The sequence below is a fragment of the Amblyraja radiata genome, chromosome 25 (genome assembly GCF_010909765.2).
Source record: "Amblyraja radiata isolate CabotCenter1 chromosome 25, sAmbRad1.1.pri, whole genome shotgun sequence".
NCBI lineage: Eukaryota > Metazoa > Chordata > Chondrichthyes > Rajiformes > Rajidae > Amblyraja > Amblyraja radiata.
In genome coordinates this window covers 25,483,998-25,508,964 of record NC_045980.1, presented here as the reverse complement: position 1 = coordinate 25,508,964, position 24,967 = coordinate 25,483,998, and the positions used below count along the sequence as shown (strand labels likewise).

Here is a 24,967-nt window from a genome sequence, read left to right as displayed (position 1 = left end):
GGGAGGTTGTAATTATACTTGTGATATGGGGAGTGGTTAGTAGTGATGAGGTGACTATATTAAGGGTCACATGCATATGTCATCTACATCCTTCCCCTTGGAAACGAAAGACAAACAAAGTAGTGACAGGGCGACCACGTCTCATGCGCTGACAATCAAATGTCGCACTGACTGGACTGACATCTTCAACCTGTCACTTGCCCAAGCAGTTGTCCCCACGTGCCTTAAAACCACCTCCATCGTGCCAGTGCCAAAACACTCCACTGCGGCAAGCCTCAACGATTTCCGCCCAGTTGCACTTACCCCCATCATCACCAAGTGCTTCGAGAGGCTGGTCCTGGCACACCTCAAAAGCTGCCTACCCCCCACACTGGATCCCTATCAGTTTGCCTACCGCAAGAACAGGAGTACGGAGGATGCCATCTCAACGGCACTTCATTCTGCCCTCTCCCACCTCGACAACAGAGACACTTACGTAAGAATGCTGTTCATCGATTACAGCTCAGCATTCAACACCATTATACCATCAAAACTGATCACCAAACTCGGTAACCTGGGCATCGACCCCTCCCTCTGCAACTGGATACTGGACTTTCTAACCAACAGACCCCAGTCTGTTAGGTTAGACAAGCACACCTCTTCAACCCTCACCCTGAACACCGGCGTTCCACAGGGCTGTGTGCTGAGCCCCCTCCTCTACTCCCTCTTGACCTATGACTGCACACCTGTACATGGTACTAACACCATCATCAAGTATGCAGATGATACAACGGTGATTGGCCTCATCAGCAACAACGATGAGTCGGCCTACAGGGAGGAGGTCCAGCACTTAGCAGCATGGTGCGCTGACAACAACCTGGCCCTTAACTCCAAGAAGACCAAGGAGCTCATTGTAGACTTCAGGAAGTCCAGGGGCGGCACGCACACCCCCATCCATATTAACGGGACGGAGGTGGAACGTGTTTCTAGCTTCAGGTTCCTGGGAGCCAACATCTCCGATGACCTCTCTTGGACCCACAATACCTCAACTCTGATCAAGAAGGCTCACCAGCGTCTCTTCTTCCTGAGGAGACTGAAGAAGGTCCATCTGTCTCCTCAGATCCTGGTGAACTTCTACCGCTGCACCATCGAGAGCATCCTTACCAACTGCATCACAGTATGGTATGGCAACTGCTCTGTCTCCGACCGGAAGGCATTGCAGAGGGTGGTGAAAATTGCCCAACGCATCACCGGTTCCTCGCTCCCCTCCATTGAGTCTGTCCAAAGCAAGCATTGTCTGCGGAGGGCGCTCAGCATCGCCAAGGACTGCTCTCACCCCAACCATGGACTGTTTACCCTCCTACCATCCGGGAGGCACTACAGGTCTCTCCGTTGCCGAACCAGCAGGTCCAGGAACAGCTTCTTCCCGGCGGCTGTCACTCTACTCAACAACGTACCTCGGTGACTGCCAATCACCCCCCCACCCCCCGGACACTTATTATCACTTATTATTATTTATTCAAATCATTTGCTATGTCGCTCTTCCAGGGAGATGCTAAATGCATTTCGTTGTCTCTGTACTGTACACTGACAATGACAATTAAAATTGAATCTGAATCTGAATCTGAAATGAGTAGAAATGGTTAAGCAAAATCGCCATAGCGGACAGGCGGCTTGACAACACGTCCCGACCGGGTTCGCATCTCGCCATCTCCCCTACCTGCAGGAACAAGTGGAGGCAGTACGGCGACAGGTGCAGACGGCTGCACTGGAACAGGTGAGCCGGGCGGGGACGGAGAAGACAAGGGCAGAAGGGCATGAGGGGATGCGGGACTCGCAGAGGACTGCGCGCGGGCAGGTGAGGGAGGGTGAACCGGAGGAGGAGCGGACGGATAGAGCTGTGAGGGTAGAGACCGTGGCATGCGAGGAGCGATGGGCCGAGCATCGCCTGGAGGCTGAAATTTCAGCGGGGGAGCAAAAGGATCTGCGGGTGGTGGTCGCGGCTCGTTGACAAGCCGCAGATGTTGGCGGGACCGGCGGTAGATGGTTCCTGCATGGTCGACGAGATAGGACCGAGGCGACCCAGCAGTGGCGACTACGGTAGCGAGCCGGGAGTGACCGGTGGGGGTCTGCATGCGGACAACTTGACCGGGGAAAAGGCGCGGCAGGAGGCGGCAGGACTTGTCATGGGAACGTTTCTGAACATCGCGCTTAAGGGCAATGCGCTCCTGAACAGCTCCTGAACGTGTCTCCTTCGTCATGAGGTAACTGTATTAAGGGTCACATGCATATGTCATCTACACAAAGCTACCAATTCCCACAGTTATCTGGACTACACTTCCTCCCACCCTGCCTCTTACAAAGGCGCGATCCCCTACTCTCAAGTTGGTCACCACCACACCTACCCTCATCTACTGCATCCAGTACATCGGCGAAACCAAGTGTAGACTCATCGACCATTTTGCTGAACATGTGATCGGTCTGCCAAGACCTGCAGGATCTCCCCGGTTGCTATCCATTTTAACTCCTCCCCCCCATTCCCATACTTACCTTTCCATCTTGGGCCTCCTCCATTGCCAGAGTAAGGCCACATGCAAACTAGATGAACAACACCTCATTATTCCGCTTGGGTAGCTTACAACCCGATGGTAGATATAGAATACCTCCAATTTTAGATAACTACATAACCCTCCCCCTCGCTCTCTTCCCCCATATAAACCTCTCTCCCCTGTTCTCCACCTGGACTAGCACATATTTCTCCCCTCCTCCTCCCCTTCCACCTACATTCCTTTCTCCAGTGTCACAATTTGTAACTCTTTAATCCTTTTGTCACGCCTTCCGTCTTTTCATCTCTAGTCTTTGTCCAAACATCAGCCTATCTTTAGGGCTACTTATTGTTGGTTTCTCATTTTAATCCTTTATTTTCAAATATAATGTTTGTTTATAATTTCTGTATACAGATTTAATCTAGTATATTTTTTGTGAAATTGCTCATTGTTCAAAAATATGGGAGTCATCTACAACACTCGCTGTCTACAATGCAACACCTTACAAAATCACTTACTTTTTCTCTTCCACGATAAGCTTGCTTCCTTGTATCCTGGTGTGGCATAAATAGGATTTCTTCCAACCATGCGAATAAGTGGACAACTTGTTTTTATTTGTTTAGTCTTTAGTGTGCAGCATTACTGTTCTTGTAAAATTATCACTTCCCAACGAAACCCTTATTTGTGGCTTTCTGATAAATGTAAAGAGAATGTTTAGCATGATGGAAACAACTTTAGTGGAGGTGAATGTAACCAAAGCAACAACTGAAAAGGGTAGCTCTCGGCAGTCTACATGACCATTTAGTGTTGCAATGAATAGTTTAATAAAAATACATTATGGAGCCTCACATATACAGATTCACAAAATGGTGATATCTGTTGTTACACAGGGAATGGAATGCAGATGAAGGATGGGGTGATCAAGTGGGTGTGGCATTAAATGTGTAACATTTAATTAGCTGCAACCCTATGACATCAGTAACTACAATATGTCAGTATGTGGTATGTCAGTGATGTTATTGTATTCGTCATCTGCCATTTTATTGTTTTTCAGACATCTGCAGATTCTGAAAATATCATTAATGTTATTGACTGAATTGCTAGGACATTTTGTTTTCAATTTTAGATGCTCAGAATTGCCTTTTTGTCGTTTTCTCGTTGTCATAGCAGCAGAAATGTACGTACACAGTATGTCATGCTTAGATAATATGTGGTTGTGAGTGTTTTGGACTAATTGCTAGGAAATATCACTGGAGTTTTTTATATTTTCACATACGCAGTACAGTTGAATTAAACAGTAAACCAAATGGAAAGTTTAGTTAGTATCTTCTAACAAGCTGCTGTAGCTAATTATTTCAAAAACATTAAGAAATGTTACCCAAATTTATATGGTATTCTAATCTTTTAATTCAGTCACATGTGTATAGTCTAATTCAAAATTGAAAGAACAGTCTTAATTATCAGATTACACACCTGCACTCTGTTGCCTCCACTTCACCTCTAGCCATTGTTCTATATCCATCCATCTGCCAATCACCCAACCTCACCAGAGTATGCTATGACTTATGAGTTCTTGCCACACCCCTTGCCTTCACCTCTCTTTACCAGCTGTCTTCTCTGTAGTTGATCAGTCGGAAGAAGGTTCTGGACCTCGAACATTGGTCTAGATTCTTGAACCGATCTGCACAACCCTAATCCTTTCTCGGCAAGGGTACACAACGGCCCATGTCTTGTCTACCATTGGCTTGTTTTCTAATTGTGGTTTGCACTAACGTCTTAGTTTTTACACAATCTTTGATTTTCAATGTCTTGCAGCATTTACGTGTGAATTATGTATAATTTATGTTTCTGTGTGTTGACAGAGTTTATGTAATATGATGCTGCTACAAGCAAGATTTGTATTGTATCTGTACCTCACCACACTTGTGCATTTTACATTAAAATCAACTTAACTTCACTAATCCTGAGATTACTATTTAAGAAATCCTGCTTGTTAACCATCTGCCTAACTCCCTAAACTCACTTTGCAAGAATGTACGAACAAAAGAGCAGGACGAGGCCACCAGGCTCCTCAATCTAAGCCCACCATTCAATATTGTCACACCTGATCTATGCTGGCCTCAACTTCTCTACTGTGCCTGTTCCCCATAGCCCTCAATTCCTCTTTCAAATATTAATCTGTCTCCAGGCAAGGTGCTGTAAACATTTATTACTTTTTCCTAGGTGCAACCAGTGCCAGGTTCATATCCCCCTCCCCCCTTTAATGTAAACAGATGCCAGATTGTACCATGCTTTGTACCATGGGGGGGGGGGGGGGGGGGTAACCTATATTCTAGAGCTGTGAACCCCATTCTTACATATGTGAATGTATAGAAGAATGCTGTTAATGACATGCATAATCATCAAAGAATTAATTACCTTTACGTGATGTGAAATTAATTTGATTGACATTATTTTCTTCTCGGGTTCTGTTCAGATGATGATCGTTACAGAGTCATATAGAAAGTCATGGGCATTCAGCCTAATATGTGCACACTGTTTATTCACACTATTCCCCCTTGTCCGCATTAGGACCATATCCTTCTGTGATGTGCACAGTGAGGATGGTTGTCTAAGGCTACAGCAGCATATAGATCAAATGAAAAGTTGAGACGACTGTAGGCAGATAGAAATTAATCCTGCTAAGTATAAGGCGATGCAATTAGGGAAATCAAATAGGGGTAAAACATATACAGTAAATGTTGGGGCACTAAGGAATGTTGTTGAACAGAGAGATCTGGAGGTCCAAGTCATAGTTCCCTGAAAGTGGCAACACGGATTGATGGAGTGTTGAAGAAGGCATCTGCCTTCCAGGGTTGAGGCAAGAATGGAAGATTTGGGGTGTTTTGTTGCAACTTTACTAAACACTTGTTAGGCCGTATTATATGCATTTCTGGTCACCACACAAGGAAGGATACTATTACACATATAATGATTGGAGGGCTCTTGTCATGGAAGAAATTGTATAGACTGTGCTTATTTTTCTTGGAGTAAAGGAAGTCGAGGGATGACCCATTAGAAATTTCCAAGATTATGAAAGCCATAAATAAGGTAGATTGTTAAAACCTTTTATCCATAGTAAGCATATCAAAATTATGAGGGAATAAGTTTAAGGAAAGAGTAACTAGTTTAAAGGGGTACCGATGAGTCATTTAAAAAAAACTCGGAATGGCTGATACTTGGAACTTCCTGCACAGGAGGTGGTGAAATCAGATACAATCATTACATTTCAGTCATTCAGGCAGATACTTAAATGGGCAAGACATATAAGCATACATTCATAATACAGGCATATGGGATTAGTGTTATTGGGCAAAAGATTCTGCGTGGATGTGATGGGCTGCATGGGAAACTGTTCTGGTGTTGAGAGGCCACAAATTGAAGGTAATTGGTGAAAGGATCAGAGATTGTTTTCTTGTGCAGTGAGTTGTTTTTATCTTGGATTACTTTTGTGTCTGAAAGGCTGGTGAAAGCTGATTAATTTTCTAAAGGTTATGAGATAAATTTGTAAAAATAAAAATATTGTCTGGTCAAGGTTTAAAGGATGTGAGTGTGACTAATGAACAACTTGGAGTTGAGTTTACACATTGGGTTAAATAACTTTCTTCTGTGCTGTGTTGTTTTATGATCCGTTGACTGAGTGTCCTCAGATTTGGAAGCTAAACTGTACATTAAAGTTCCTGTACAGCATTTGGATTTCACATGAAACACAGGATCTCTTTGATACTGGCAGCTTTTTAGCAGTGGCTCTGCCCTGATTGCAAATCTGCTAAAAGTTACTGTTGTCATTTCAACTTTTATAGTAATGTCCTTATTTTCTGCCTAACCGCAACAAGCTTCAAAACGAAGACAGCTGCTTTTCTTGGCTTTTGCTTATGAAGAGCATGTGACAGGTGTTCTTATCTCCTGTTAGTTGGAAATCTTTGACAAATGAAGCAGTGTCAACATTTGACCTGAACGACCATGGACCCATTGGCCTTGTGTTTATACCAGATGCATTAATAAGTGCAATACTAAGTTCAATATTGCATCCAAACATAAGTAGATTATTGGACCCATTGAGATTGTTCCAATATTCAGTTATGTAATTACTGATCAATATCAGATATTACTATGTGCTCACCTTTGCTTTATAACTTTCACCAATCTTTCCCAGTAAAAAATATACATCTCAATTTTGAAAAATTCTCTCCAACTAGTCTCAACGCCTTGTTAACATTCCAGATTTTACCTACCCATTATGGGAAGCAGTGTTTAGACATCAACCTCAACTAGCTCTGTCCTTAATTATAGGATCATTCTCCTTTATTGTGACCTCCTTTTCAGAGAAAATGAATTTATCTTCAAACATATTTTGATCATCTTAAACACCTTGGTTTTATGTAATAACATGTTAATAAAAAAAACCTTAGTAGATTTGGAATAGGAATGTTCTGCTTTATGAACCTTCTAGCAGTTTTCTGATAAACATTCAGGATGGAGTAATTTTTTCCTGGTAAATCCAGTTTTCATTGATGGGATTTAAGATCATGGGAGAGAAAAAGTAAAAGGATATTGAGATTTATTCTTTTTGAATTCGTTAATCTTATGAAACTGTGCCCAAATAGATATTTTTTTTCCAAAGTCTTGAGTAGGATAGAAAATTATGTAGTTGGTAAAGGATAGAAAATACTGATTAATTGAAATTCTGACTAAACTACAAAAATAAATTTTGGTTCTTTGCTTCTATTTCCATTGTTTACTTTATACTGTCTTTTGCATAATCCCCTTCCCTTATCTACCACAGTTCTTTTATTCTGTCCCCCTCCATAATCGAGAAGTGATTTTTCCAGTTGGCGAGTTGTCCCTGGGGAGAATCCCTGTGTATGTAATGCTTAGGTTGTTGGGGGTGAATACATTGTTGTTTCTCATTTGTTCCTTTCCAGGGCTCTGGATGGAATTCAAAGTATTTGAAGCACAATGCAGAGAAGAATAAAAAAGCAGTTGCGCCTTGTAGATTGGTCACAACAGTTGTGGTAGCTGAAGGGCTAATTGCCTTTCATTTTTGTAAACTGATCTAAGTTATCTTCCTGAGGCTTTTTTTTTATCACGCAGAAGATGCAAAATGAGAAAAGCACGGAATAAAATCCTTATACTTACTTGTTATTACACATAAAGCATAGAAATATTTTCTGATTTATCTCGTTTTTTTTGTCTCATTTGTAAAGTTTTTTTTACATTTGTCTGCAGGATCCATCCAACGTGGACAAGTTTAATGTCTCAAACTTTTTCCATGTCAAAAGTGGCCAAAGGGTTACTGATCCAGGTAAAAAAAAAAAACTCTCACTGATCGAAGTATCATTTAATTGTGGAATTCTTTATTGAAAATAGGTAACATTGCTTGAGTGCAAGGGAGATAGTCTGAGAATATTAAATAGATTCAGGAGGAGGCAATTCAAAAATGGCATATAATTTTCTCGGTGCTTCTGCAGTTTATCTTCCATGTGAAAGACGTGGATTGATTACACATTGTCCTCTCCTTTAATTTATTGAGCTTCATTGGGTTCTGATGGCCTCCTCTAAATGAGATGGCTTATAAATAACACAAAAAAGATTTTGATTTTATGCCAACTGGATATTGATTTTAATTTAATGATAAAATACTTTAAGCTGATAGTGACTGTAAAATAATACAAAAGTGTATTATTATTTTAGTTATGTTATAAGTCTCTTAGCAAAGATGGTTAAGCTAAAGGAATTTATTCTGAGGAATAAATCATAATCTAAATTGACAGCATTCTTTACTTAAATAGGGCATGAGAGTGCATAGAACGGTAATATAGTATGCCAGTAAGAAAGGATGGAGGATGTGGGTGAGGAAATTATGACCAGGAAAATGTACTATGAGCAAAATGAAAAGACATATGGCAAAGTTCTGAAGGAGAACTTGCAGAATAAATTAAATGAAAGAGGTCAGCAATAACTATTAGTGTAAGTGCTTCTTTGGTGCTGGCTTAGTATCGGTGGGCCGAAGGGCCCTTGTCTGTCTAGGACTCTAATGAACGGGTATCGTGATGGTGAATGTTACATCACTGCTTGACTGGGCCACACAATATCCTGTGAAGTCTAATCATTTATTCAGAATAACTCCGTTACTGAGCTTAAAAAAATCTCAATGAAAGAATATTTATAATATGGTGAAGTTCATGCAATCTTATTTCCACTGAAGGTTTTCTGCGTAAATGAAAAGGTTATCATTGTGGAGTTTCTCACACATGCCCTGTATATTTTCCAGATGAGGAGAAAGCAAAGTTAGACCCAAATTACTATCTCAAAACCACCAGTATGGTGCTGAGGGAAACGCTGACTGAACTGTACAGAGATTATAAAGGTGATGAAATGCTGGCATCTATCATGAAAGAACCAGAAAAAAAGAAAGTGGATAAAATAAATGCGGTAAGTATCCATTTCTACCAGGCAATAACAGACTAGAATCTCTTGACAATGGAAACACATTGCTATATGGAATAAAAACAATAGTTGTAGTCTTTATGGAATCTAGGAAGATTGTCAAAGGGCTACCAATGAAGGAAGATTTTAAATGATAAATTACCCCCCATTTTCATACAATTAAATGTAAACTAATTGGTATCTGAATGTCATTTACTTTGAAATTTTCTGCTGGTTCCCTTTTGAATATACAAAATTTATGAATACTTAAAAGTCATTAGACAGAGAACTTGAACAGTTCGCATCAAATCCACTGACAGCAAATCTAAGGTGACTGATTGCTGAACATTCTTCTGTGATTAAACTGCTGCTTCCGAATTCTGCCGTGCAACATTTCCTTGATTATGTGAAGACAGGTTGTTGAGTAGATTCTCCCCCCCCACCCAACTTTTATTTTAGAATCACCAAGAAAATAATGCTGCAAAAGAACCTCCTCATACCTACCTCTTGACCATGACCCCACAGTGAAACACCAGGCTATTGTCTCCCAGACAGTCACTGATCAGATCGCTTCCAGCGACCTACCCTCACAGCCTCTAACCTTATAGTTCCCCAACTCTGCACTGCCCATATTTATCTCTTTCCCAAAATAGATAAGCCTGACTGCTCTGGTAGACTCATTGTTTCTGCTTGGTCCTACCTCACCAAAATTCCTCTCCAAATACCTTGATCGTATTTGTCCTTCCAATCCCCACCATGTCCAGTCCCCTCCGACCAACATCCAAGTCACCTCGCACGCTCTCTAACACTTCAATAACTTCAATTCCTATGCTCCCATCGCTGCATCATTATTGTGGAATCCAGTCCTTTTGCATCTCCATTCCCAACCAGGAAGGCTTAGACCTTCCAGTTCTTCTTTGAACAGGGACTGAGACGACGATACACTTCTTCGCACAAATCCTATTGAACCGTTGTAATTCTCATAGATTTGTGGATTTCAAGGGAGTTGACTGAAGTGGGAATAGTGCAGGAAAATTATGGCAGATTCCATAATAAATACATGGCAAAGTGTTCATGATGGAAATTTTAAAGATTAAGATAATATATGGCTTTATAGTTGGGGTGAATATCATCCTTGTGGTCCTATTTTCAGACTAAAAGCGTTTGCATCACTGTAAAACTATATTTGATCTGGACTCTCGTCCTGTATGCCAAGTGATTGGATACGTTATTTTATTTATTCAAGTTTCCAAAAAAAGACTCGTAAATTTATTGTGCTATAATTAGATGCTGCCACCAGTAATATCTTTGTGATGCATGGTTTGCACTAGTGTCAGTTCCCGTATAGCTGCCCAAACCCGAGGTCTGCAGTCTACATAGGAGAGAAACTTTGTTCTAATTCTAGATTTCTGCTTTCCAATTTATTTGGTCATTTAACCACAATTAATATAAAATTAAACCATTGTCTAAGAAGGGCATCCTTTAATATGAGGGCGGAATTGCTTTTTATATTGGAGCATTTCTTTCCTTACTCCCAAGCTCATTTTGCTTAAATACTAGATATATGCCTTTCACGGACAGTTTTTTAATGAATTGGGACAACTAAGATGGGTTTTCAAGATACAAGTGAGAAATTACAGACTTTAATCATGATTAGAGTTGAGAAAAAAACATAAACAGAAAAAGTAGTACATTGAAAGCCTGGAGCCAATTGAAAAATTAATGTGCAGTGTGTGAGAATAGAGGATTACTATTCAGCGTTATAATTTAGTAAATAATAAGGCCATTTATTGCAGTGTGTCATACATCACAAATCAAGTACTGTCCCAATGCATTTAAAAAGTGTGTTTTCTACGACATTTTGCAACCATTTAAAACAACAAAATCGCCTCATGCACATTTTAAGGCTGACCAAAAGAAAGCCTAGGGCAAGGAAATCTTTTATTTGCTAACTTCCAACGATTTATGTTCTTCTCCTTTAAGTACATACAGTATAAAGTGTTGCATTTATACGTCCATCATGATATGTTACATTTTATCTTCCTCTATACATATTTGTGAAAAAAATCGTCCCCGCTTCCAATTACAGTGGAAAATGAGGTTACAAGACCATTCAGATTATTTCTGATTTGGTTCTTAAATAGTTGCTGCTTTTTGAAAATATTTTCACACTCTATCCTGTATGCATGTAAAGTGTGAAGAATGAGTGCTCAGATGGCATATATCAACTGTCCACAGCACAGATTTTTATGAAGAAGAGGCAATTCTAGGATCTTCCCACCCAAAGTCTCTGAATCAGCTAAAATAGACACCAAAAGCTGGAGTAACAACGGATCAGGCAGCATCTTTGAAGATAAGCCTGTGCCTCCATTCTCTGAATCAGCATTTTGGTTACCTATGAATAAGCTAATACTGTTCAGTAAAACTGTTAATCTGGCACGTTCAAGATTTTGCTGTTACACTGGCAGATTTTCAAGACTTTTAGATGTTATTCTAGTTAATACTCCAAAACACTACAAATTCACTTTTTGCTGGACCATACAAGGTAGTATAACAACATTTTCAGCAAACCCCCTAAGTTTAAAGGGAACATGGGATATGGAGCCAGGTGAATGTCAAGTAAACAAGTGACCTTCTATTAATGGTGTAGTCTTTGGAACCAAAATACATTTCTAAATTTATGAATGAAACTCCATTTTTGTGGGATTGGTGGGTATGAGCTTGTAAAGTTAACACTGATGAGGTCTCTAAGAAATTGCACATGAATGAACTTGCAGAGTGGGCAAATAGTTGGCAAAGGGAATCAACACTGATGAATGTGAAGCAGTACATTTAGTTAAAAAAATATGGAATTGCTTTCTCATTATCAAATGCATGTCTGGTGGAAGGGGAAAGAAAGATATCTCAAAATATGACAATCATTAAAAGGTTTATTAGAGCTTAGTAAGGTCAGAGTAGATTGAACACTACACTGTATTTCTAAATTTGAAAAGTATGGAAGTTATGTAGGGTTTCTGCGGACCCTTGGTTAGGCCGCACTTAGCCTACTCCATTTACTTTACTCTTCAGGTTATCAGGAAGGATAAAGACATATTGGTGATGGTAGGGTTACAAGGATGTCACCTGAAATGTAATAGTCTAGTCAAATGTAATAGTCTAAAAAATAGACTAGTCCGTTTTCTCAAGGAATGAAGGCTGAATGACGAGCTGATAGAACTTCTTAAAAGTTCTGGTCGAGTTGGTACAGAGTGGATGTTTCCACTGGTGGGAAAGAGCATAACCAGAGCCCTACAGGATCAGAATCACCATGAAAACTAAGAGAATTCTGAAGAAACGTATTTACCTAGAATGGTGAGAATGTTACACCAAATGATTTACACAAACATTACAAATGTATTCAAGGCGACTGGACCAACATGGGACACAGAAGGGAATAGAGGGTTAGGCTGACTTTTGTTCAGATGTTGATAGATGAGAGGGAGCTCAATGGACTTTATAGTCAAATTGCAGGTTTGCATGCTGTATATCTTATGTCTTAGAATTTAGAACATAGAATAGTACAGTACAGGAATGGGACCTTCGAACACAATGTTTGTGCTGAACCTAATGCCAAGTTAAACTGAGCTCATCTGCCTATTAACCTTCATTAGCCATTATTCGCTGCACTTCCATGTGCATATCTAAAAGCTCTTATATGCCACTATTGTATCTGCTTTCACCACCACTCTAGGCAATGATTTCAAGCCCCCCACTACACTCTGTGTAAAATAAAATGCCCCAAATATCTCCATTAAACTTTCCCCCTTTCACCTTATAGTTATGCCCTCTAGTGTTGCACATTTCCACCCTGGAGGAAAAGATTCTGATTGTCTATTCTTTCCATGCTTCTCATAGTTTTATATACTTCCATGAGTTCTTCCCTCATCCTCCAATGTTCCTGAGAAAACAAACCAAGTCTATCCATGTAGATGAAACCCCCTGATCCAGGCAACATTCTTGTGATGTCTTATTTAGTGCTAATGCTGTTGGATATGCTGTGAAATCTGGTTTTCGGGATGCACACTCAAGCATGTTTGTAATTTGGTGATTATACACAGTGCATCAAATAAATTTCAAGCTAATGCTTGGCTTTGTTTGGGATGAATGTGTTCTCCATTAGTTTGGTATCAAAGTTATTGATTTGGTTTGCGTTCCAAGGTTTCCTGCAAGCTGGTGTTGATCAAGAAGAATATCTCCAATGCTACTGACTTCTATCATTGAAGTGCGTGATATGTGTTATGTTAAGGGAAATGAGCCAAGAGAGCAGCATGAGATCACCCACGCATATGTTAAAGGGATATGCGGTCGAGTGGGAAAATGCATGAAGTACAGGATTAGCCATGATCTTTTAGAAAGGCAGAGGAAGCACGAGGAACCATCTGGCCTACGTCTGTTCCTATTACATATGTTTTTACATATTGGAGAAAATAAATATTTCATGAATTGTTTCTTTGCACAGGCACATTATTCTACAGGAAAAGTCTCAGCTTCCTTCACATCCACAGCAGTGAGTCCTGAAACTACACATGAAGCAGGTAAATTAGATTAGCCACTTCAGCTACAGAATGTTACAGTTGGAGCCTGCTCAACACAGTCTTGCCATTTGTCAGCTAAAACCAGCATGTGCTATTTACCTAGCACGCACAACACTGTGATTTGTGTTCCTTTGCATGTCAGTTCATAGACGGCCAGACTGAAAATTTTGTTTGCCAATATACTTAATAAAAAAGATGCCTTCTGGCTCTGTAAAGAAAGGTTGAGACTTCTATAAAGAAAGTTGGTAAATAAAGCCAACAAGATAGAACAGTGTATCAAATACATATGATTTAGTTTAAGTATTTAGAACTGAAGCCTATGTGCATACAGATGAGAAATAGAGACACAACAATCTTTTGACCACCAATTTTTTTCCTCATAAATCAGAGTAATTTATTAAGCTTGGTGTTGATATTACTTTTGGAAGGTTGATCAATAGTGCTGATGACCACGTGAGAGGGAATAGATTACTGGGAAATAAGCCAATGAATGTGGATACGCAGTGCATTCTGGTGCATTCAAAAGGCTGACCTCGTCTACAGTGATAGGTTACTCATTTATTGTACTTGTAGATATTTCAGGCTTTGGTATATTATTTCCAATCAGCCTCACAATAAGACTTTATTGTTTTGCCATGTAATACACTGAAAAGATTATAGACATGATAATTCTGCTTAATTTCCATCCATGCATTAAATACAAAAAGTAAAGCCATATCTATTTTTCTATACTCCTGGGATGAACATGAGCCAATGATAACAAATAGAGCTCCACTTTGAGCAGTTACAGCAAGTTCCTACAAGTACTGTTAAATGTGCAATCATTTAACTACTAATCAGATGCAGAGCAGTAAGGCAGTGGGATATATTTTTCTTTCTGCTACAAATTCCCCATAAGTGCTTCATTTTGAGGCTTGCTAACTGTCTTGAAATCCACAAACCTATAAACAGAAAGAAAAAAAAGGGAAACATTCCCCCGTGTATTTTCATCACCACAAGACATCACTACAATAGGTCTTGGAAATTTTTTTATTTCTGAACATATTATGTTCCATCCAACATATCCTTGCCTACTTGCTATAAATCTGTTTCATCAAAACTGATGTTGTTTGAAGTTGGACCCATATCCAGAATTCATAGAAGCCCCAGCCCATTAGTTCGCTCATCTTATGATGAACGAAAGCCTCACTTGGGGCTGTGCTTCAAAAAGCTATCTTTGAATCTTTCACATAGGTTTTCTCACAATCCAGATTCCTCATGTTAAGCTAAAGATCTGAAACAGCAATTTCTCTGAGTTGCAGATAGTTGCTTGTAATAGGTTATATTTTAGATTTATGTTCTGATAATAGTCTAATTCGAGCAACATCAAAACAGTTGACCATTCAATCACTGGCGTGTGGTAAATTGTGATGAATTCATTTCCATTTATCTACCTTTATATCATCTCTGCTGATACCCATGACAAAGCCCTATCAACCCCGGTCTGGAAATGTTCAATTATCTAGGTTACAGGACCAATATATTTTTGTTGGCAATGTTGCAAGTCTTTGTTATCCTTTGTAGATGAAAGAGGTTTCCGATTTCAGTCCCAAATGTCGCAGCACTCATTTTCTGCATTTATTGCCTGGATTTTCCCACCAATCAAAAAGTTGTAATTTCTGTAATATTTATATTGAACCTTTTGAATATTTTAAAGAGCTTAATTTCATTACCACCAATCTAAACGTGGAGGATTGCAAACCATTTATGCAAAATGTACTACATATTCTTTCCTTTTTGCTGCTTCTGTCTCCTGCCCCATTTATATTTTCTGCTTTCCTTGCATCCCTCCTCTTTGTCCCTCATTATTCCTTCCTCTACCCTTACCAACATCATTCCCTCCCCAGGTTCCTCCTCACCCAGCCCAGTTGTGTGGCTTGTCTCCATGCAAACTATAATATTTTCTTGTGCAAACGATAACATTTTCATAATTCAGTCACTTTGGCAACGATCAAGTTAGGATAAAATTGAAGCTCAAGACATACTATTCAGCACTAGCCGTCTAAAAAGTCATGTGGTATTGACAGACACCTAGATGTAGGATTTTTATTTTTCAGTTGCATGGTGGCACATGGTGGCTCCCTGAAAAACAAGTTGAATGGCATGGTGGTTCAAAAGTATCTAGAAAGCATTCGAATTAGATTTTCCCTTCTTCTACAACTAATTTAAATAAGTGACACAATACTACTAATTGCATAAAGTGTTCACCTTAAACCATTCAGGAAGTTACATGATGAAACAATATTGGGATTGTTAACCAAGCACAGCAATTAATTACTATCCGTAAACCGACATAATGTACAAGTCATGATGTGAGGATAACTCCAATGACAGGAGGTTTTATAGGGCTATATGTCCAAAATTGCTTGCTCCTTCCCTGCATGCAATGCTTTTGCTATCTTGGTTGAAGTACAGCAGACTAAAATGTTGTTTTCTGCAATTAATCTAACCAATTTTGAAACAATTAAATTATATAAAATCATAATTGCACCCAATACCATTGCATTTGTTTCCTGTTGCCTTTGATAGGCCTTTATTGAAAAGAATGTTGCCTTCCTTTAAGAGAATATATAGATCTTAAGATCTGATCAGCAATCTGTGCTAAATGTATTTAATTCCACCATGAGAGAATTAAAAAAATAAAATTGAAGCCCAAATTAAACATCCTTATCACCTTCTATAAGCTCCAACCACCTACCTCACCCCGAAAATCCATAATATTGTTATTCAATTAGAAGGGCATCACAATATCCAGTTTCCGGCCACCATACTTTTTGCAGATAACCAAACTTTATCAATATGATTTCCCAATTTTCATTCTTAATATGCTTTTCATCTTGTTAAGATAAATTAAGCTCCTCTTTGTTAAATTGTTGATCAGATTGAATGTTATAATTTCATCTCGACTTTCCTTCACAGCTGCAATTGATGATGACCAGGTTCGTTATCGCTATGTCAAAAAGAAAGGATATGTCCGACTCCATACAACCAAAGGCGATCTGAACTTGGAGTTGCATTGTGAAATGGTTAGTACAGTATTTAGCTTTCACAATAATTACTGGGCAATGTTTCTCTTTATATATTAATACGAATAAAACAACAAAATGTTGTGAAAGCCAGATGGTGCAAGTCTTCTCAGCATGGACCAATTTCAATGAATAAATGAAAATAATTTTTAAGAACAAAGTTCCAGCTGTGCTTCACCACCAGCACCAAATATAGATCATGGCTCTAACTTGGGAATTTTTGTCACACATCTGTGTGTTTGTATCAGAGCAGGGGGGTGTAGGAATACTAGGGATTGCAAGAAATATATGAAATCTCTAACTTGTTTTCAGTTTATTTCATTATGTATAATCACTCCTTTGCAGCATGAGTTAAGTTCATGGACTTCATCGACCTTTGTGCATGACATTTCTACTGCAGACATATTTAAAACACGTGTGTATATAAGTTTGTACTGTTTACCTTTTGTCTTGTAGAAAGTCCAAAACCCTTTTCAAACGCTGTTCATTTTATTGGCCACCAGGGGATGCACTAAGCTAGTGAAGACATAAAGTGTAAACTAAAATGATCGGACATCTGCTTCTCCAGAACGGACAATGGCACCTGAACTAGTAACTAGTGTCATGTTGCTAATCCCCAAAGGAATGCACTTCAAATTATTAATGCATGTTCCAAGACTGCTCTACTGTGAACCTGAGCCTAAAGAGGATAACTGCTTATCATGTTCCTAAACCTTCCCATGTGACACATACTATTTCAGGAGCATCTGGAGCAGAGATATTTAAGTACTTATTCTACTTTGAGAAAAGGGTGTGATCGGCAGTAGGAATGTGTGCTGCCCATGACCTTGGTGAGACGATTCTGGGGCAAAACAGAATCAACCAACAGAACCAACAGGAAAGCATAAAAAAACTTAATTGATAATCTGTTAAATAATCTTGATCACATCTTTGGTATTTTATATATCAGTATAGATTCTCTACTAGAGGCTCACTCAAAGTTATGGAGAGCCTTTGAGTGTTATGATAATCAAGTAAATCCCTCCTTTAGTTTTAAATAGAATTGTTCAAACATAAATGTAACTTCTTGGTTTTTATTCAGTGCAGTGTTCCATTATGGCACTCTGTATTTTATTATAAATGAACAATTTCAACTTGGTCTTCCCCGTTTCTGGTAATGCTGTTTAATTGTAAGAGAGGAGGGGTGAAGTTTTCTCCGATGGGAGTGGGTCATGTGCAAATCAATGGGTTCAGTTTCAAGTTGGTAATTAACCTTTTAGTAATTACACAGTTCTGAGTCTTTTGAAGGCTTGTATCATGCTTCATGAATCTTTCAGAAGATGTTTTTGTCAGCTCGGCTTCCTTAATGAACCTCATCATGCTTTTAAGTCTGTAAAAATGGGATTTAACAGATTTTCCTTCAGCCTGCAACTGCAGCTGTCTTCATTGTTCCACAGCATTATTTATGTCACCGAGATATCTTATTAAGGTTTGAGTTTTGATGGTTCACATTTAATGAGCCTCGTGAACAAATATTGATTTGATCATGGGAGTTTTTGCTATCTACTGTTGTGACAGAGCTTCACCTCCACCCTGTAGAATTAGGGAAGCCATTCAGACCCATAAATTCTAAAAGCTGGCAGGATTATGAAGCTGATCCACAGGAGACCAATTATACTGTTGTTTTAATTCATTTTCAATTCGGCTATTAACATTAGACCTTCATTCACAGAAGAGGAAAATGTTACTGAGTTCCTCCCTTTCCTTGACGCATTCACAGAAATTGGAAGGTGGTGCATTCCAAACATTCTGTAAAAGGAAGCACATTATTGCTACTGTGAGTTGTTCTGTCTTGTCTCATTGAGCAAAACAATTGTTTCACATCCACTGATTAAAACTTTAATTTTCTTGAAAATAGGTGCCTAAAGAAGCAGTTTTGTATCAACCAGGAACAATTGGAACCTTGAAATTAGATTACCCCTCAAACTTCTAAACTTGAGGGAACGCAAGCAAATTTTTTGTAATATTTCTTAATTCAACCTTTCAAGCCCAATATCATTATTATGCATCTGTGCTCTACATCCAAGGATGTTGTTTAGTTTATTTTGGAGGTATAACATGGAAACCTGCCCTTCAGCCCTTGACTCCATATGTCTTTGGGATATGGGAGTGTAATATGTTACACAAGGGAGATTCAGCATTTCTGAGGTGCAGTATGCAAAACTAATCAAAAAAATCACCAGGTAGAGGCCAAGTAAAGCACTGTTCGACCCGAGCATAAGCTCCTCTGTTTCTTCCTTCCAACATTCACGTTAACATTTTTTAATACATTTTATACATGTACACTTATTTCAGTGCTTTGATCACAGTAAGTACCAAATCACTGTTTAAGAAAGAACTGCAGATGCTGGAAAAATCAAAGGTGGACAAAAATGCTGGAGAAACTCAGCGGATGAGGCAGCATCTATGGAGCGAAGGAATAGGCGATGTTTCGGGTCGAGACCCTTCTTCAGACTGATGGGGGGGTGGGGGGTGGGGGAGGGGGGGAAAAAGAAAGGAAGAGGCAGAAACAGTAGGCTGTGGGAGATGGGAAGGGGAGGGGAAGGAGGGAGAAAGCAAGGACAACCTGAAATTGGAGAAGTCAATGTTCATACCTCCTGGGTGTAAATTACCCAAGCGAAATATGAGGTGCTGCTCCTCCAATTTACGGTGGGACTCACTGTGGCCATGGACAGAAAGGTCGGATGCGGAATGAGAGTGGCAGTTGAAGTGCTGAGCCACCAGGAGATCAGGTTGGTTAATGCGAACTGAGCAGAGGTGTTGGGCAAAGTGATTGCCAAGCCTGCGCTTGGTCTCACCGATGTAGAGCAGTTGACACCTGGAACAGCGGATGCAATAGATGAGGTTGGAGGAGGTGCAGGTGAACCTCTGACTCACCTGGAAAGACTGCTTGGATCCTTGGATGGTGTCGAGGGGGGAGGTAAAGCGACAAGTGTAGCAAGGGAAAGTACCAGGGGGAAGGGGTGGTTTGGGTGGGAAGGGACGAATTGACCAGAGAGTTACGGAGGGAGTGGTCTCTGCGGAAAGCCGACGGGAGGAGATGGGAAGTTGTGGCCAGTGGTGGGATCCCATTGGGAATGCAAAATTGTCGGAGGATTATGTGTTGTATGTGACGGCTGGTAGGGTGGAAGGCCTGGTGAAAGCCTCATCTATAGTCGAAGAGGGGAATCCCCGTCCCCTAAAGAATGACTTAAAATCACTTCACTGTGTAGCTTCTGGTCTCATGGTATTAAGAAAAGGATTGGATTTTTTGGATCAAAGCAGATGTTCTCATAGTTCCTTTATTTAATGCTATTTTGCTCAATAGATATCCCTTTGTAATTACTTTCTTTAATCCAAACAGCATCCACAGACATTGAAACAGATGGCGAAAGGAAGCATAAACAAATTAGAAACATTGACTGGGATGCATTATATTTCACTGCCTTGTTCTGAGAAATATCAGTGTTAGCTACAGTACTTGCTCCCCGAGTTAAAAGATTATTTTTTATTTAGAGATTTATCCTGGATTGCCACTACAGAGTGCAATTACCTTTAGAATGCAGCATCCAGAATTCTGGATTGTTAACCCAGAGGCTTGAGTTTAAATCTCACCATTGTATTTGCAGGAATACTCAAATGCTCGGAATAAAATCTACAATTAGGAAAATAAACTGGCTGCTGAAATGGTAGCTATGAAACCACTAGATTTGGTTAAATACTTAAATTAAGAAAATGAAGTTATGGAGAAAAAGAATGACTGTAGGACTAATTAGATTGATCAAAAAGATATGCTGAACCAAATGGCTGCTAGCTATTCCATATAATTGTTTGATGATGGCAAAAATCACTTTAAAATGGTCTTTAGTAGCTTTGAAACCTTGAAGTCATGTATAAAATCTTTTTTTTATTTTCTGAAATGTAATCCAATGGTGAATTGACAATGAAAAGTGTAATCTCCATTATTAATCAATAATCATATTATATGAAACATAGTTTTTTCTGAAAATTACACAGATAAAAATAAATCAGTGAAGCAGTCATACTCGAGCGTGATTGCCTGGTAATAGATTAAAGATGTAATATCTCTGAATAGCAATAATTCTGTTAGGACTACCTGTTTTTCATATAATTCTCGTAACAGCTTTTATATTTTTCCATGTTAGTAACTGCTTTGTTTCTTGGCTCTGCTTTTATTTAAGTGGAATTTTCCAAAGCATTGACTTACATGTGCAAATAATATTGCATGCTGACTAACTCACAGCAACAATCTCTTCCCATCTGTGCCAAAGCATGCTTCTTTCTGTTTTGTGTTACTGAAAGAGATTCAGTCAGGCATATAGTGGATTAAAAAAGTTCAACACGTTAAAACACCTGGCAAAGTGAAGAATAATATTCCATTGCTGATGTACGATTTCCATTCCTCTTAAGTCAAAGTGACTAAAATCACAGGGAATCTGAATTAGAATGAATTTTCAACATTTTTGATGACTCATTACTTCAATAATTACCACACATTGTTGGCACTCCTTTTAGTTAGTGTGTAGAAATGAAGCCAAAGCATTCACATCAACTGAACTTCCACTGGGGAAAAAAGACGAGAAAGCTAAACAAATTAGGGCTATTTATTTATTCCCAACTTCTCAAGAATATAGATACTTCAGCATCTTGCATTAGTATTTAAATAGCTATTAATAGCTCATGACAATTTTTTATTCCTCAATAGCTATTAATGGCATGATAAATTTTTATTCCTGAATTTAATAAAAACTATTTTTTAGGCCTGGAAGAAGTCAACGCTTGTTCAATGAATTTGGAGGATTTTGTAGAGATAACATTGGTATTTTTACAATGCCTTATGGTGCCTGCTATAGGAAGTCTGGGTCTCAGTAGCAAAAAGCGGACTGGGATCAATGCCGCCCAGTTGACCATATGTTCTCTGCAAGGTCTGATCTTGTATTGGGTCTTGTAGAAAGCTAGATTACTTCATAACAGAAAAATATTTCTGCATGTCATCTCTTGCTGCATGATGCATTGCCAAAATGTTTGTACAATTATACTCCAGATTTATTCAAACTTTCACCTGTCCAACATACCACTAATACAAATAAAATTGTACAGCTGCATGATACAGATACAATGAACACAAGAAAACATAGTGTATCTTTTTTCTGTTTAACTTTCATAGACTCCCAAGGCATGTGAGAATTTCATCAAATTGTGCAAAAAGGGATATTACAATGGAACAAAATTTCACAGATCTATCCGGAACTTCATGGTGAGTTTTTATTGCTTAATACTTTTGAAATGTGACTTGTACAATAGTGCTCACAGATTTGCACCAATTCAAAATCGGTATTCAAGATACAAGATTAATTTTGTTGGATTTGCAGATGTCAGTAAGAGAAAAGGACAGATCATCTTTTACAACCTGGCAGAGTATCAAAAATGTATTTATCTCAGCGTATCCAAAAGCTAAGCATCTGCGGTCCTTTGTAGTACAGAATCTAATCTTTCTCTGGGTGACCAAATTCCTCTTGACTAAGTGTTCCTTATCCTAAGGGTATGTTCCTTGTTCTGGATATTTAGTGCTGTCTAGCCTTAATTCCTTAATTGAGTGGACACAATTCCATGGTATAAAACTGCTTGCAATTTGACAATCTTTCTCAGTTAATCATAGGATCATTAGCACTGAAATTGGTAACGCATGACAAACGTGCTTTTGGAAAGACTTTCACCTTAAATTGTCCAATTTGGTCAAACTGATGCCAAAGCAAATGGAAAATTATCGGCATCTAACATGTTGTATTTGCATTGAACGTGTTGCATTGTGATACTGACCATTAAATCTGTAAATTTGCCCATGTCAGCATCACTTATGTCCAGTTAATAGCCAATGTTGGTAAATGGAGCTCCACATTACATCGAATGTGACAATTGTGGCAGGTCTCCTTGAGGACAGCAGTGACTGTCATTGCTGTACTGCTTAACCTGATGTCCAGGCCATTATTTTGTATCCCGCAATAATGTGCTCATTTTAAAACTAGCAGTCGAAATGTAAATAAAATATATTTAATCCTGCAACAATCGTAGGTTCCTGGCATTTTCCCTTATTGCTGAAAGGCATGTGATGACTGCAAAGCCCAGGCAGAAATCAAGTTTTTACCTTTCTGGATTTTTTTTTTAAAATTATAGACATAGTTCTGCAGAGTTAGAAGAGCAAATAGGTGAGGCCATTACAGACAAATGGCAGGACTAAAGAATTAGTGAAGAAATCACATGGTCTGGCTGGATCAATTGAATCTCTACAAAGACTTCATTCGAATATAAAACTCATTCAATCTAGATGCCCATATTTGATATTTTTAATCCAATTTCTCAATACCAGCACTTTAATCTTAAATGCAGCTTTTCTATCACCAGTTTGAATATCCTGTTAATAAGGAATTATGTATAAATGAAGAAGTTATAGTTAAAGGTCAATTGTTACCACCAGACTCTACAGGGTGACTTTTTAACTTTGAAGTTAACCTATTTGTCCATTTTGTTTCACTATTTGAAATCCTATCCGAAATCACTTCCAACTGATCTATTACTAACCACCCTATTTTGCAAAGACAACTAGAGGGTACTTAATCAGCATCTCCGTTTTGTATCCTGCCTCCATGCAAATTTGCCTCAACAATTGTACAACTTTTTCATTATGAAATAGTCCCCTGTTATCTTTTTTTACCCATTTGATCTATCCCTTGTAAGTAATATAGACCAGTTAATAATTGGATATTCTCAGTTTGGATTTGTCTTTGTCCCTTCCCATTGATACATTAAGCCTGATTATTTTATGATTAACATCACCCAAATGCCCCCCAATGCAACATTTGCCTATTTTCTCTAGAGGGAGCATCAGACATTCTTCCTTCAGTATTGGCAAGAAATGTTTTGAGACTAGGACATTTATTCCAACTCCAGCTCCACTTCTCTCGAGTCCATGTTGGATTAATTGAGATCCCCACTAATTTTATAGTTCTGCTTTTGTCTGTAATGGCCTCACCTATTTGCTCTTCTAACTCTGAATAACTATGTCTATGATTTTAAAAAACCAGAAAGGTAAAAACTTGATTTCTGCCTGGGCTTTGAAATCTCTGCTATTACTATTTTTATCATATCTACGATCTTTTGGCTCTCCTGGGTTTTAGATTCCTTGCATATCCCTGCTGAATACCTTGCAACATCTGCATATCTTAACTTCAGAGACAAATGAGTTAACATAAAACTTCTTGTCTTTGTGCCTAGATTTTCCTTCAGTATCCAATTGAAATCTGGATATTTATATAATTGAATATGCATATTTTTGACAGCTTTTGTCGTATTTTTCCTAAGCACTTGTTTTTCTTTTGAAAATTGGCCCAAACAGTCTGATATGTTTAAAGACTGAATTGTAAGATTATGTCTCAATTTGGTTGTGGATTTCTGGATCACCTTGGTCATCTTGATGTCCATCATCAGGTAAAGACACAAAAACTGGAAATAGCGCTAAAGAGTTTAAACCATCCAAATGATGCATTTTATTTTATTTTTTAATCCTTAAGCTTTTGAAAAGCTTTATCATACTGTTTTGAAGCTTCATTCATTTGGTTACTGATGAATTCTAGCAACTCTTCTGGTACAATAATTGAGCCTGTATTTCTTTGAAGCCAGGTCCATCGCACAATCCTTATTTAACAAAATCTAAGGATATCAGGCTCTTCCACTAATTTAAATAAATTGCTTTGTCCTATTTATTTGATCTAAATTCCCAGCTCATGTGAACCTTTTTGGTTCAGGTGCATCCTTGCAACCGTTCCACAAAATTGTTTACTTCACATTTGCGTGCTCTACAAATTTCCACATCCAAATCATGATCAATTGTAATGTACGGCATTATTCTCAATAGAGACCCCTACTCCTGCCCCAGATAGATCTTCTGTTTATTATGACTACTGCCCTGGACATGTCTTTTACTTTTCCATTCCCACACCCATCTGTCTTATTTTCACACACATCCCAATTTACTTAAATATTCTCAACATTGTTTTATGGACTTATTGGGACATTATAGCTTCATTTTGGGTATAATTTGAGAGGGGGACATAATTTTAAAAACTCAATGTCAGAACAACTCTTAAAAGTATGTGCATAGCAATCTGTGGTGTGAATTTGTGGAATGGTCTGGAACAGGAGATAAAACTTAGCACAAACATAATTCAGTTTAAAAAGATGTACAAAAACACTTTTTTTAAAGGATATTAGGATGAGGATAGGTGATTGTGAGTGGGAT

General features: G+C 38.7%; 1 protein-coding gene across 1 annotated transcript in view; it reads left to right on the top strand.

Moving 5' to 3' along the window:
* ppil2 (peptidylprolyl isomerase like 2) overlaps positions 1-24,967 on the top strand; it is a 183,257-nt gene that overhangs the window by 74,311 nt on the left and 83,979 nt on the right. The window contains exons 9-13 of the mRNA XM_033043526.1: positions 7,794-7,869; positions 8,839-8,999; positions 13,492-13,567; positions 16,526-16,632; positions 21,839-21,928. Of these exons, the coding sequence (XP_032899417.1) occupies positions 7,794-7,869; positions 8,839-8,999; positions 13,492-13,567; positions 16,526-16,632; positions 21,839-21,928 (510 nt within the window). The remainder of the gene's footprint in view (positions 1-7,793; positions 7,870-8,838; positions 9,000-13,491; positions 13,568-16,525; positions 16,633-21,838; positions 21,929-24,967) is intronic.